At 43.8% G+C, this 14,319-nt stretch overlaps 1 protein-coding gene across 2 annotated transcripts in view; it reads left to right on the top strand.

The window, feature by feature from the left end:
- The window catches only part of LOC138266397 (glutathione S-transferase theta-1-like), a 69,788-nt gene extending 61,732 nt beyond the window's left edge, over window positions 1-8,056 (top strand). For both annotated transcript variants that reach the window (XM_069215168.1, XM_069215167.1), the window contains exons 3-5: window positions 691-841; window positions 3,140-3,316; window positions 6,892-8,056. In XM_069215168.1, the coding sequence (XP_069071269.1) occupies window positions 691-841; window positions 3,140-3,316; window positions 6,892-7,086 (523 nt within the window). In that variant the 3' untranslated portion in view covers window positions 7,087-8,056. The remainder of the gene's footprint in view (window positions 1-690; window positions 842-3,139; window positions 3,317-6,891) is intronic.
- The last annotated feature ends 6,263 nt before the right edge of the window (window positions 8,057-14,319 follow it).

The raw sequence follows: 14,319 nt of genomic DNA, 5'->3' as shown, positions 1-14,319 counted from the left end.
GGCACAATCAGTGCTGCAGTGCCAATAATAGCATTTGATTTACAGGCCCTGGGCACCTCTAGTGCACTTTTACTACGGACTTACTTGTAAATCAAATATGCCAATCAGCGATAACCAATCATAATCACTATTTACACAGGAAGCACTTGCACACAGTCAAAAATACAGGAAGCAGAAGCAAAAAGACATGGGAAACCACACAAAGGATGGCAAGTCTAACAAGGATGTTCACATTTTTCCGAGGAATGGTGATGTTTACAAATATTCCAGGGAATTCCATCCATCCTGTCCTCCGCTATGTATGCATTGCTGATGAACATATATTCTGTATGCTATGACCTGTAAATACAACACCAGTTTAATGTATTGTGCATTATAAACTATTAGGAAAATCTAATAAAAATACTTCCCCTAACTCTAGCCAAGCTAAATTAGGACACATTATGACTCTGCTATTGACATTACATTAGTCTTAAATTGCCAAAAGAATAGTCCACAAGAATGTTTATAGATCTTGATATAGGCAGGGATCGCCATAATTCTACTTACTAGAGCTCTGGTATCAGTTTTAGCTGTGCTTAATAATGTCGGGTTCCACTGCCGCTATGTTGTGACTTTTGAATGTGGGATATTACAGCCACAGGTGTTTGTCTGCTTAGGCTCTAACTTCCCTTTGCCATTACCTTGCAGCATTGCAATTCTCCTCTATCTCGCCAGCAAGTTCAACACCCCAGACCACTGGTATCCAGCAGACCTGGAGAAACGGGCTCGCGTGGATGAGTATCTGTCCTGGCAGCACAGCTCTGTGCGAGCACATAGCTCCCGGGTCTTCTGTTACAAGGTAAGCAACAGAGGGTATTCACCAGTGTCTGGACACACGCGTTGTATGGTGCCACCATGACTTGGGTGCAAGAAGGACTCCCAAGTAGAGCAGAAGTAGGGGTTAGATTGTCCTTGCATCTATACACTATGACCAAATCCAGTACACACTACTGTGTGTGCAGCTTACAACTCTTCAGAAAATAATCTATCCAAACTTCATACAAAGTTCTGTCACATTTCTTAAAACTGAAATGTTTGATCATGATCCAGCTGTCCTTCAAATCCTTTTCCTGTAATAGGTCTCTCACAACAATTCATGCTTTTCGTTATTCAACGTAGAATTTACATTTTGCTCCTTTTCTCCCTTCCCCTGTTTTATGGAGGCCAGTGTGGAGAACCGCAGGTTTTTATGAGATAGTGGATGTGGTTGGGTTGTCTTCGGATGCCTCTGTGTTCATGAACAACTATAGTTTTCTCATTCATTAATCACCTTGTTACATCTCTGCTTCATAAAGAAGTGCATTAGAGACAATGTACTTCTTAGAGAGCCTCGAAGAGAAAGTAAGATAGGCATTTGCTTGGCTGTGGGCTCGCACTGTCATGGGCATCTGCTCATTATATGTTTTAATTGATACGAACATGCCATCTTACAGCTGCTTCCATTAGACTCTGGAAGTGCCAAAACAATCATGTAATTTAAACAGTCCTAGTCAAGAGTTACCTATGTGCTTCAAATGGTTTATGGTTGAATTTGATTTAAGGACATCGTCCCTGGGATGCTCAAAAGCAGTTTATTCTCTCTGTGGTCCATGATTGTTTATATTCCATAGCTACCTGGATAGCCTTCAGCCTTCTGAATGCAGTGCCCTGGATCTGGTCTCTTGGTAGCTCTTGAGCCATGCAAGCAATCTTTTACGGGATACCTAGAGTTGTGGAGATCAGCCCCTTCTTACGCTGTGTAGACTCTGTGGAAAATCATGTAGAAAAGAATGGAGTGTGTCAGCAGTGGGTGTATGGGTGAAGCAGAGGGTCCGTAAAAACTGCAGCCCAGGAGTGCCATTGGAAAGGTGCACCTGGAAACTCCTATCATGTGGACAGAGGTAGTGTTTAACCATCCAGACCAGTCCATGCACCAGATATGACTATTATTTTAATCCTTCCGTTTGGAGAGCTGCCCATCTTTGTACTGGCTAGACTACAGCTTTGACCAGGCTTCGTTTGTGTCTTTCATATATGGATGCCAGAGGGCTGCCTAAAGTTTAGCAGGAATTTCTAAATAATCAGGTTTTCCATAAGGTTCTCTAGAAATCTCTTTGCTTGCCAGAAGATATTTGCCTCCTCAGCTAGGGTAATTCAGCCTCCATTCCTTATTTAGAATGCACTGTAGCCTTTAACTCAAAAAAGCAATTGGTCTTTTGGCTCCATCAGCAGCAGCAATAGGTTGTACCCTTCATTTCTCTACAGAAATGGGTAATGGCTCTTTTCCCTCAGCCACAGTGTGTCCTCTTCTCCCTTTCTTAGTAAACCGGGTGGTAACATCCTTCCTCTGCTGTAATGGATAGTATCATTTCTTCTTCTGCAGTGGTGAATGGTAGCCTCCTATCCTTGGTAGCAGTAGGTCATAGACTCCCTTTCTTGGTAGGGATGGGGTGTAGCTTTCTTTCCTTAGCAGCAGTGGTAATTGACAACCTTTGTTAATCTCCAGTAGTGTGGTTGAGCCTCCCCTTCTTGGTATGCCAGTATGTTGTAGCCTCCCCATCGGGGTAGTGACACCGTTTTTATAAGTAGTAGCTGCTAGCTTCTCATCCTCTTCAGCAGAGGGAGATAGCCATCCCTGTCCAGTAGGTCGTAGCCTCAGTTCTTCTGCAGCCAAGGGTTACAACCTTTCTTCCACTGCAATAGAAGGTGGTAGCCTTGCTTCCTCTGTAGCAGAAGGTGGTAGCCTTGCTTCCTCTGTAGCAGAAGGTGGTAGCCTTGCTTCCTCTGTAGCAGAAGGTGGTAAGCTTGCTTCCTCTGGAGCAGTGGGTGGTAGTCTTGCATCCTCTTCAGCAGTGGGTGGTAAACCCCAATTTCCTTAATTAAGTCGTAGCCCTCTTTCGTTTGTAGTAGACACCTATGGCCTGTATTCCTGAGCAGCAGAATGTCTTGGCCACAATCTCTCATCATCAATCTCATCCTGTTTTTTTCCCACACTGGTTTATCTGCGGTCTCAAGAGGAGTAAGTTGATAAGTAAATCCCTCCACCTCTCAGAAGAGGAAGCCCCCCCTCCCCAGGAAATAAAGTTATCTAAGTATTGATGCTCTGTTCTTTCTGCAGGCCCTGATGCCCATCCTTTTCGGTAATGAAACTGACCCTGAGAAAATGGAAGCTGCCATGAAGGAACTCCGCACCACCCTTGATCAGTTTGAGGAGAAGTTCCTGCAGGACAAACCCTTTATCGTTGGGGACGAGATCTCCTTGGCAGACCTGATAGCTATCGTGGAGCTCATGCAGGTAACAGGTGTAGGAAGCTGGCTCTGTATATACTATATCACAATGAAATATAGTGTGCACAGAGTCCAGGGGTTCCCCAGAGGCTTAACAGAGGCTAAAGTAGATAATACTAATGCTCTCTTTTGTGGTAGTGTGGTCGAGCAGTTAGGCTAATCAGAGGATAGTGCAAAGCATTTGTTGTGCACGCACAGACAAATAGCAGCAGCACACACTCAATAACTTAACTCCATACCAATGGTTTTAATATAGCAAAAATATATTTTCTTAATTTATTTTTAGAACCACAAGATTCAAGTTGCAGGAAAGTACTTCAATAGATTCGTATTTCACACATGTATCAACAGTACTTTGTAATCGATAAGTTATACAGTTTGGAAATATTGGCAATAATCTGTTTTAAAAATGGCCAGTTCCTGGGGAGAAGAAAAGTTAGATTGTTTCACAGGTAAGTACAAGACTTACAGTTCCAGTCTCCGGGGTTAGGAAGTCCACAGGTCTGGGTTCAAATTAAACCCAAACACCATCCTCCAGCAATACGGGGCCGGTCGGGTGCAGACGTCAAAGTGTAGGCAAACTTAACGTGGGATCCTATGGAGACTGGGGGCACTCTGTTTCAGATCTGCAGACAGGTAAGTACCCGCGACTTCGAAGGGCAGACCTGGGAGGTTTAGAGGAGCACTGGGGCGGCCACAAGTAGGAACTAAACATACACCCTCAGCGGCGCTGGGGCAGTTCGGTGCAGGGTGCAAACAAAATGTCGGGTCTCCAATGATTCTCTATGAGGAGACCCCGGGGGTCACTCCGAAGCTGCGCGTGAGGGCCAGGGGTCATCTGGGGCAAACCACAGGCTGGACAGGGAGTACGGCCACCCGCTGAACGTTGCTGCACCAGAGGTCAGGTTCTCCAAGGCCTGGGGGCTGCGGGTGCAGTGTGTCTTTAGGCGTTGGATATCTTCGGCTGGAGCTTTGCAGTCAGGGGGGGTCCTCTGGATTCCCTCTACAGGCGTCATCGTGGAGGAGTGGAGAGGTCAACCCGGGGGGGGAGGGCACTTGCTCAGAACTGCCTGGGGATCTTCTCTAGCTGGTTGGGCCACCTAGACATGGGCCGTGGGCGTCGGGTGCAGAGTGGTTAGGACTCACGCATTCGGAGTGAGGTTGGAGTTCTTAGTTGTTGTTTTTTTCTTGGACAGGGTCACTGTCCACAGGAGGTCTTGGGCCTTTTGGGTACCGGGCAGTCCTCTGGAGCTTGGCAGAGGTCGCTGGTCCCGCTGGATGCGTCGCTGTTCTTTTGCAGGTTTTTGAAGCAGGAGACAGGCCGGTAGGGCTGGGGGCCAAATCAGTTGTCTTCTTCCTCCTTCTCTGCTGGGGGTTTCAGCTAAGCAGTCCTTCTTCTTCTTGTCAGGTCACCAGGAATCTGGTGAGCTGGGTTCAGGGAAACCCTTAAATACAAAATTTAGGGGCATTACAAGGGTTAGAGGGCAGTAGCCAATGGCTACTGTCCCTGAGGGTGGCTACACCCTTCTTCTCTCAACTCCCTTTGGGAAGGGGAACACGGACCTAACCGTATTGGTCCCTGTCATCCAAACCAAGATAGAGGATTCTGCAAGGAGGTGGGGTCACTTCAGCTCTGGACACCATAGGGGTGGTTCCAGCTGAAGTTGTCACTCCTACTTGTTTTTCTTAAGTTTCCTCCCGAACTGGCCGCTAAAAGTGGGGCTTTGTACGGGAGGTGGGCATCTCTGACCTGGGGCACTGTAACATGAGGCCTGAGCCTTTGAGGCTCCCCGCCAGGTGTTACAGTTCCTGCAGGGGGGAGGTGTGAAGCACCTCCACCCAGAGCAGACTTTGTTTCTGGCCTCTGAGAGCACAAAGACCCTCACCCCATAGGGTTAGAAAGTTGTCTGCTATTGGTAGACTGGCACAGACCAGTCGGTCCTAAACTAGAGGATTGGGTAAAATACAGGGGGCATCTCTAAGATGCCCTCTGTGTGCTTTTTAGAATAAATCCAACGCTGGCATCAGTGTGGGTTTATTGTGCCGAGACGTTTGATACCAAACTTCTTGCCAGTATTCAGTGAGGCCATTATGGAGCTGTGGAGTTTGTAATGACAGACTCCCAGACCATATACTTAATATGGCCACACTGCACTTACAATGCCTAAGAATGGACACTGTAGGGGCATATTGCCCATGCAGCTATGCCCTCACCTTTGCTATAGTGCACCTTGCCGTAGGGCTGTAAGGCTTGCTAGAGGTGTGACTTACCTATGCCACAGGCAGTGTTTTGTTTGCATGGCACCCCGAGAAGAATGCCATGTCGACTTTGCAGATTGTGTGTGTTGCTGGGGAGAAAAAGACAATGGCAGTGTATATGTGTTTTGGTGAGGGGTCCTTTAGGATGGCATAAAACATGCTGCAGCCCTTAGGGACCCTCCCTAATCACGGGGCCCTTGGTACCTCTGGTACCTTTTACAAGGGACTGATTTGTGTGCCAGAGGTGTGCCAATTGTGGAGTCAATGGTACGTTTTAGGGAAAGAACACTGGTGCTGCAAGCAGGATCCTAGCACACTCTGTCAAGTCAGCATCAATATCAGGCAAAATGTGTGGGGGGGAGGTAACTGCAACAAGTGCCAATTTCCTACGATAGGGAAGTGGGATGTGTTATGCTTTCTTTATTTATTTAAACCCTTGCAAAGAGATTACTAGCCCTCTACATAAGTGATTTATTGACTTGTTTTATATCCTGTACTTGAGCTGAACAGATGAAGTAGGGAATAACTGAAGTATGGTGTCTATCAAAGCCAAAACCTCTATCTGCATTGTCCTAGTGGCATGTCAAGGCCATTGAGATCCGCGTGTGCATCTCAAACGATGCCTTATCCTTAACGCATTCTGATGAGCAGTCTTATGGTGAAAATCATATCTTTTCTCTGCAAGTTATCAGCAACCAAGAAAGCAGGGATTGCAAAAACACAACTGCCTATGGATGAAAACTATATTTTGGCCCACCTGACAATATTTTAATCATGAATAAGAGACTTGTTTCACTCCCAACTTCCGAAAGTGTGGAGTGAAATATTACTATTCAGAAGCTCCACTGGATCTCTTGTGGAAGTTCAGACACTCTGCTCATGCTAGTAGATAGGAATCCAGACTAGTCCTTAAAGTCTTGCTAAGGTAAAGATCTGTTGTATGGACTGGTGTTTGTCCGTATGAACATCTCCGAATGCAATGACATAATGGCGTTCTTGGATCTGACTGTATGTCTATCTCAAAATGCATGTACAATGATAATACTAAAAATAATGGGAAAATTGATGTACATACTAATAATAAACATAAATGTAATAATCACAATATGGTAGTAATTCAATTATTATTGACCATTAGAATTCACACCGCAACAAGTTGTCCGTAAATGATTCAACAATGGCGGTTGTTGTATCCCAATGATACTCACTTTAATACCTTTTAAAGAATGAGAAACTGAGTTAAACCCACCAGATTTCACATATCTCTCCTGCACGTTAAAGCCGGCTTAATTCAGAATTTACTCCCTCTTGTTTTTCATGCAGCCTGTTGGAGCAGGAGTGGACACCTTCAAAGACCGCCCCAAGCTGGACGCTTGGCAGGGCCGGGTGGTGGCAGCCCTTGGCACCGAGCTGTTCCAGGACACTCACAAATACATTCTCAATTGTATGAATATGAAGAGGGAACCCTTGAACCCAGTGATGGTCGAGGCTCTTAAGACCAAGCTCCGCTTCATCTAGTGAAGACGTCGCAGTCCTGAAAGAAGTGCGCGGCCAACGTCTAAACCATTTGGGGGATGATGATACAGTCTAGAACCTCCCTCCGGCTGTAGCAAGAACATTCTAGGGGGATACTGAAGACTAGAGGCTTTGTAATAACCAGGTGTATATGTGACTTTGTCTGTTAAGATTGCAGTAATGCCTAAAAGAGTAGACCGCTTCTTCAAGGAGCTAGCATCCCGTAACTCCCATTAAGGGGCCTTTGGTTGGTAGCGTCTGCCTGGGGCGGAGTCCTTATGGGCCAGGCAGATGTAAGTAGTTTCCTTTGGCTCTTCTAACAGTGCCCAAACTCATTTAATGAGGTGGTAAATCTTGCCATCCTAGTCACTGCTTACCAGTATGTGTAAGTGTCCATGCCACCGGGACACAGGACAGTTCCAGACAGGCATGTCCTTTAGTGAATCCCTATTTTTCCTGAATGTCTTTTAGCATCTAAACAGAATCGTTCCGTTTTTATTACATATGTGTGCTGTATTGTGAATGATAGGAGAAGATGTCTCACTCTCAGCAATATGACTGAACGTAAGTCGACATGAATATTTAGGGACGGGTATATGTGGGTGATACACCGGAAATAACGTTGCGTCAGAGGTGACGCATTTATGATCAGTCTATTTATTTATCGTACGCAAAACAGGAACAGACATCCTTCCCAAAGATAAGGTGCACGGCCATAAACACCTGACCACGCCAGATAGCTGAGTGTAAAACATTATTTAACTTCAACAGGAAACTGAAAATAGAAATGACCATCTCTTTTGGAGTGAAACTAGATTTACAAAATGTCCTTTCTCCTCCTTTGTTCACCTTTGATACATGTAGCACTGATCCACGCATTACTACTAAAATAAAGTCCGAGACCTCGTTTTGAGTTTAATCTCTTTTGTAATAAATTCTCTGTTTTGCAATAAAGTAAACGTCCAGCTAATCAGATGCTGATGGTTAATCGTTCTTTGAGTACGTATTTACTTCCCTAAGACTGTGGTGAATGTACGGGTGAATGTAAAAAGAGGGGGTCTCCCCAAGACCCCTTCTCCTAGCTTCATGTTTCTTCAACACCATCTCTTCAATCGCCTCTGACAGTCCTCCGATGTCACTTCAAGCAAACGAAGAAATGACTGGTTACATTACTGCTGCTTAATGTTGCGGCCGGACAGGCCTCCTGTTCCACTGGGCATTTCCCTGGTGGGCTGTAGCCCTTGGAGGTCAATTTTAGAAGCCCAGGGCAGCTCCTGGTGCCTCAGTCACCATCTTCCCTAGGATAACTGCAGAATGCAAGGGGAGCCTTCAAAAGAGAGTGAAAGAGAAAGGAACAGGAGTCGGGGGGGAAGTAGAGATAAGATGATCAAAGAAGGAGAGAGAGAAAGAGTGGATGGATGGAAATAGAGAGATTGCTCAAGAAGAATAAAGCAGTGGGGCTGGTTTGGGCATTTATTTTTTTACCAGGGGTGGTTCTGGTTCCCCAATCCAGCCCTGCATAATGTTCACCTGAAACACGACTCATCCAAGGATCTCCCTCTCATCTGCCGGGATCCAACGGAGGAAGTGAGGCTGTGTAATTGGAACACATCTGAGATTTCAGGAACCTGGGACCTCACCGAGGATAAACCTGAAAGAGGTTTCCAGGTAATTCTTAAAACTGTCATCCTCATCTGCTACATTTGGCACTTGCAGTCCAATTAGTGCAAATCAAGTCTACTAAGAGCACATCTTCCAGGATCCACTGAATGTCAAGGGTAAAGCCCAGGAAGGGAAACATGACCAAGTAGTAGGAACAAATAGTTGTGGCTTTCTTTGTGTTGTTCTTTTATGATAGGTACAATCGTAGTTGTCCCTTAAAAGTGTTAAGCACCCATTAGAAATGTAAGACATAGAAACATTAAAAATGTGTAGTCTTTTGCGTCTCTTCATTCAGTGGTAGTTACTACTGTTAGAGGAAATGGACAACCATCTGCAATCGGTGTTGCTTGTATTAAGGTAGTGAGTCCATGATACTCCAGACAATAAAATTGCACAATAATATTGGTATGTTTTGTTATTTCTTGAATTGCATTGTTTCCCAGGGGGTTGAAGTTGTCTATTTTTCCCACATATGTTTTGTATTCCAGATATATTTAATTATCACTGTCGGCTTCTATAGTAATGTGACCATGTCTAGTGGCCAGATATCAACCTAAAACCGGAGAGCTCACTTTTAATCATGTCTGTCTGATTTGTTTGCCTCTGCCTCCACTCCCCTGTATAACAATGTGACGCTCTTTCAACTTGCAACATAATTACAATTTGAATAATACTTTGTTGCACCTCAATAAGCGTGAACATAAACTCACATGAAATTAGTTGGTGAACTTAAAATACCCCTCTCTATCCACACCCAATATTACACAGAATCAAAAACTGAGTTTGGTAGAAACAAATTTCTTGGTAGCGGTTTAGGAGTAACAATTCCCTTATTGTCTAGGCTGATACAGCGACAAAGACCTGAATAATATTCTATAAAAGGTCATGGCCTACTAAATACTCCTCAGCATTGCATGTTTAACAGATAGATTTTGTTGGGAACATACAAGTTTTATTCACAAGCCCCTCCCATGGCAAGTCCGCAGGAGGCAGCAAAGAGAGGCGCTTAGTTAATGTTATAGTTCTAGTATATTCAGTTTTCCTGGAAAATGTGGAATACTAATAAGGATTTGCCCAATGAGCCACATCCCACTCTGGACCAATCCAAGATCAGATCCAGCAGGGAATTAAAGCTGCCAGCCCCAATGATGAACACCAGGCCACTTTGCTGGCCCAAGAACTCTCCACCAAGTCAACTCCAGTACAACCTTTATGGTCCTATCTTGGATTAAATTAGGAAAGGGGATTTATGAAGCACTACACCTATGCCCCCTTTAATGCCCACCCTCCAGTAAAAATATGTATTTACAACCCTTTAATTACCAGGTCTTAGTCCCTCAGCAGCCTTTACTCATGGCCCAGTAGTCTATGCTCAGAAATATTGAAGATCCAGCTCTTAGGGTGACTCTAGGGGACACAGGGAAAGGCAAGAAATGCTAGCAGGCAGCTAGAAAGTAGTATCTGTCGGTAAGATGACTTACAGATATTAGATCGGAAATCAGAGTACAGAAAGATAAGACAAAGACAAACAAATCATAAGTTCAACTGCCAGACTCCTCAGGAACACAGAGCTACTATAATAAAACAAGTTCCCTTTCTCTGCCAACCCCATTTAATCACACCTGTCCCAGCACTTCAACATACTGCACCGCACCTGTTCAAAGACCTGCCTCCTGCCACCGATTATGCGCAAGCAGGTGGGTGGCAGCAAAGTATAAGTAGTAATTCCTCGCCTCACTATAGGTGGTTTGCTATTTGGGCTGTGCTTATGCCTGTTCACCCATGGCTGGGGAGATAGAAATCTGGTTTCCCATTTGATGATGGATCACACCATTTCCGGTCAGTAGAAAATAAGGGGCCCTTGTCTTAGAGACATTGTAATTGAGTAAAAAGCATCCTAGGCGCTCTTCCCGGAGGCTGTTGCTGTATTTGTGTTCTGGGCTCTGTTTGGATGTCCTTCACTATAGCAACATTGTTAAATGTGGATAAAAGTATCACAAAACTGACCAATGTTAGCCTTTCAACTCCTTTCAGTAAGTTCAGACAACATACTTTGTTGCTCCATGACTAGCCATCTAAATCACAGAGCTTGCCTGATTTGTTTTTTCAAGGCTGCTTGCATATCCCTGATTGGTTCTACGTGCGAGCTGGTGGGATCCCGTAAGTCAGGCACCCCGTTCGGCATCAGAGAATCAGTCCCTCATTTTATCCATGTCTTGTCAGAGGTCAGTTACTGACACAGTTAGCAAGTCTGTTTTCTCTGTGTTTTTGCCACCCAGGATCCGCGGCTTCAAATAAAAGCCCAGAAGGTTTGGAGCATTCCTGGCTGGGGTTTCCACTTAGTTCAGTCCCCCAGTGTGAGCTTTATCAAAGCTGTAAATAATGACATTATTAGAATGATTGTATGCTGCTAATCTCTTCTATGGCTGCCTGGCATTAGTATACAGAGGGATTTCTTTTTTTGCCAGTTGACTCAGTTGGAATCAGTTGCCAACAATGCTGAAGAATGGGTCAACAATTGTAGTAGCCAATGAGCATTACTCACTATTACTTGTTCTGGGATAGCTGGGGGAAAACAATCTTAAAATCATGACCACGGAATTCCAGTGAGGGCCACATAAGAGCACTCCCCACCCGCTGAACCTTTCAGTGGGGTATGAATTATACTAGAGTTAGTAATTCCCGCATGATGCCAATTTGGGATTAAAAAATAATGCGCCTCTTTCATTAAACTGCAATGAGGTTCATCCAATTGTCAGTAGTCTTCCACACACACCACTGGTCACCAGAGCTCTGTAGTGAAAAATCCAAGACACTGCCTTTTTATTAATGGCAACCTTTTAATATTTTATGCTCTCATCTTCTGCTGGTCTAAATTTAAGTGATGGGTATCAGAAAAGTACCTTCAATATGGCTATCGACTTTGTCGAATTTAGCTTCTATACATTGGGTAATTTACACTAGAGCGGCACAGTGAACAACATGGCTGCTTTGATGTGGGAGCACTTGCCTCCTTCTCAACATACTCCAATGCCTGATGTAGTCTCAGTGTTTGTACTAGGGCATCCACCAGTTAATACATATTTAATCCCAGAGATAAAGGCCCACTTTAAAATGTTGCCACATACACCCTCTAGTTGCAGCAAGTGCATGCTGAGCACACGCTGCTCCATTCACACAGGAGCAATACGCGTCAGTGGGTCCACCATGTCACAGGTTGCCAAGAAGACTGAGAAGGTCTGAACCATGTACCAGTGACTGTTAGGAAACTCTGGGGGTGAGTATGAGAGGCAGCCTACCACCCAAGAAGTATCCACTCAGTCAGCCAACCTTAACTTCTGCCCTATTTTTCATATTTCAGCAGGAAAAAAGTAAAGTCTGCCAGGCAGCCTAAGAAATCTGCTACAGTAACAATGAAAATGTATATCAATGCCTACTGATTTAATGCCAAAAATAATGGAGTACATAAAATGGCACTGCCTGTATTCATTTTCAGCATTCTTTAAACTTTTCAAAGCACGCTAACAAAGATGTAATGCTTCCGTTACACACAGAGCCTTGTGCACACACACACATAAACATACACCCCCCCCCCCTACCTCTTTTTGGTCATATCGGTGTGTCCTGGTGTCAAAGTCTCTGTTACACTCACAGTCCTCTTTTGACTAGCTCTAAGTCTCATGGCTCCAGGATCCCCACTTTCACACATGCCTCTTCTTAGCGCTGTAGAGGTTTTTCCCCAAGAGCATATAGGTGCTCGCCACCTACATTCCAGGAGGATAAGCAAGGACCTTCACAGGTGATGTAATGAACCAGACATCAGCTCCTGTCATAGAACCACTATGGTGGCTCCCACTGCTCAGCCCGGCCTGCAATTCAGCTGAGCTGCCATTAATGCTATTAAGTACCTCAGCAAATGTCAACGGTGTAACGATTAGCAGCCTCGATGGCCATGCTTCTTAGGTCCCACAGATGGCAATTTCCAGACTTTTTCAAAATACAAATTCCTCTTATATATACGTTTTTTGTTTCCCACTAAGTGGACAGTAACTGAACCCTCATTAGTCTCCAAGACGAAAAGTATGGCCCAGATTCCCAAACTACATTTTGTAGAACGTAAAGTAATACTCCAGTATTACTACTTACTACAAAATACAGTGGACATCTACATGTGGCAATCTCCTCCTATATTTTCTGTGGTGAGATCAATGCACGTGTAAGTTTTCTACTACGTAGTAAAAGTTGGAAAGACTGGAAGAGGGCTGGGAAAATGGGGAATATCTACTACTAAATGGGAGAGATTATGGGCGATGTTAAGAAAGGGATAAGGAGGGGTTCATAAAGCAGTAAGGAGTTGTTTAAGGAGGTGAATGCTAATGCAAACACTCTCCACAAAAGAGTACGACCGTAGCTAGTCATAAGCTACACTTTTACTACTGCCCTGAAGGTGACGACAGAACAATAGTGGATGTACATCATCCCAGTTGAGGACTAACTCTAGCATCTCACAATGCCATTCACCCTTACTGCAGTATATCACCCTAGGAAATAATGGGGGAGATTAAATATAACCAGCCATAGAAAACAATGTTAAAATAGTTACATTATTTCAACTATTAAATCATGTGCAGTCTTAAAAAGTATGCAAAATTAATAACTACGTATTTTAGTAATATTTAATTCAAGAAAATATAAAACATTTTTTAAAAATGTTTATTAACAATTAACATGCAATTAATAAAAAATAACTTCAAATTAATTTACTAAATAATTATTAAAAATAAAATTCCTAGGTATGGGGTTTTGACCTATGGAAAATGTAGCTGTGTCACCATTTGCGAGTGGTTCCCAAGAAAGTGACATTTGATACATTGAAATGAGTTGTCGAAAATACGTTGTGTAATCAGGATGTTTATTTCAATTACCAGCATAAATAAATACTGTAGAAGAGGGGCACAGGCCACCGCAACCAACCGTCGCTTCTCCCCATCTGTCACCTGGAATGCCGTGACATCACTCTCCCGATGTCACACAATTCCAGATGACACATCCAGAATCTAACCACATCACCACACTTCTTCCCCTCTTTGAAAACTTTACCCAAACTAAATTCATAAAGTAACACCACACTTCTTCCCCTCCTTGAAAACTTTACCCAAACTAAATTCATAAAGTAAACATTAAACGTAATCCTAAAATAATTCTAAAAATACCAACAACTTCTCATCTACAATTATCCACCTACAAATAAATTCTAAATAAGCATGTGATATACAAATAAACACTATAGATCATACACTTTTTTTTTACATCATGACATAATCCCGAAATTTTGCAGGTTTATATCCGACTCTCACACTTTTCCTCCCAACATCTTCACTAGTTTCAGTCGGAACATTGATCATTAATTGTTTTTTCATGCTCTGCATTTTCATGGTGGGATCCAAAGCTATTCTTGTAGTGCTCCACCAAGTACCGTCTGACAATTTCACAGCGTTCCTACGCAATTCTTGAATTTGCAAAGAATCCCTGAATTTTGACATACCTTTCCTCACCAACAAAGGATTCTTCACC

The sequence above is a fragment of the Pleurodeles waltl genome, chromosome 11, assembly GCF_031143425.1.
Source record: "Pleurodeles waltl isolate 20211129_DDA chromosome 11, aPleWal1.hap1.20221129, whole genome shotgun sequence".
NCBI classification, from domain to species: domain Eukaryota; kingdom Metazoa; phylum Chordata; class Amphibia; order Caudata; family Salamandridae; genus Pleurodeles; species Pleurodeles waltl.
The sequence above is the reverse complement of the archived record's forward strand: the minus strand, read 5'-3'. Positions and strand labels throughout refer to the sequence as shown.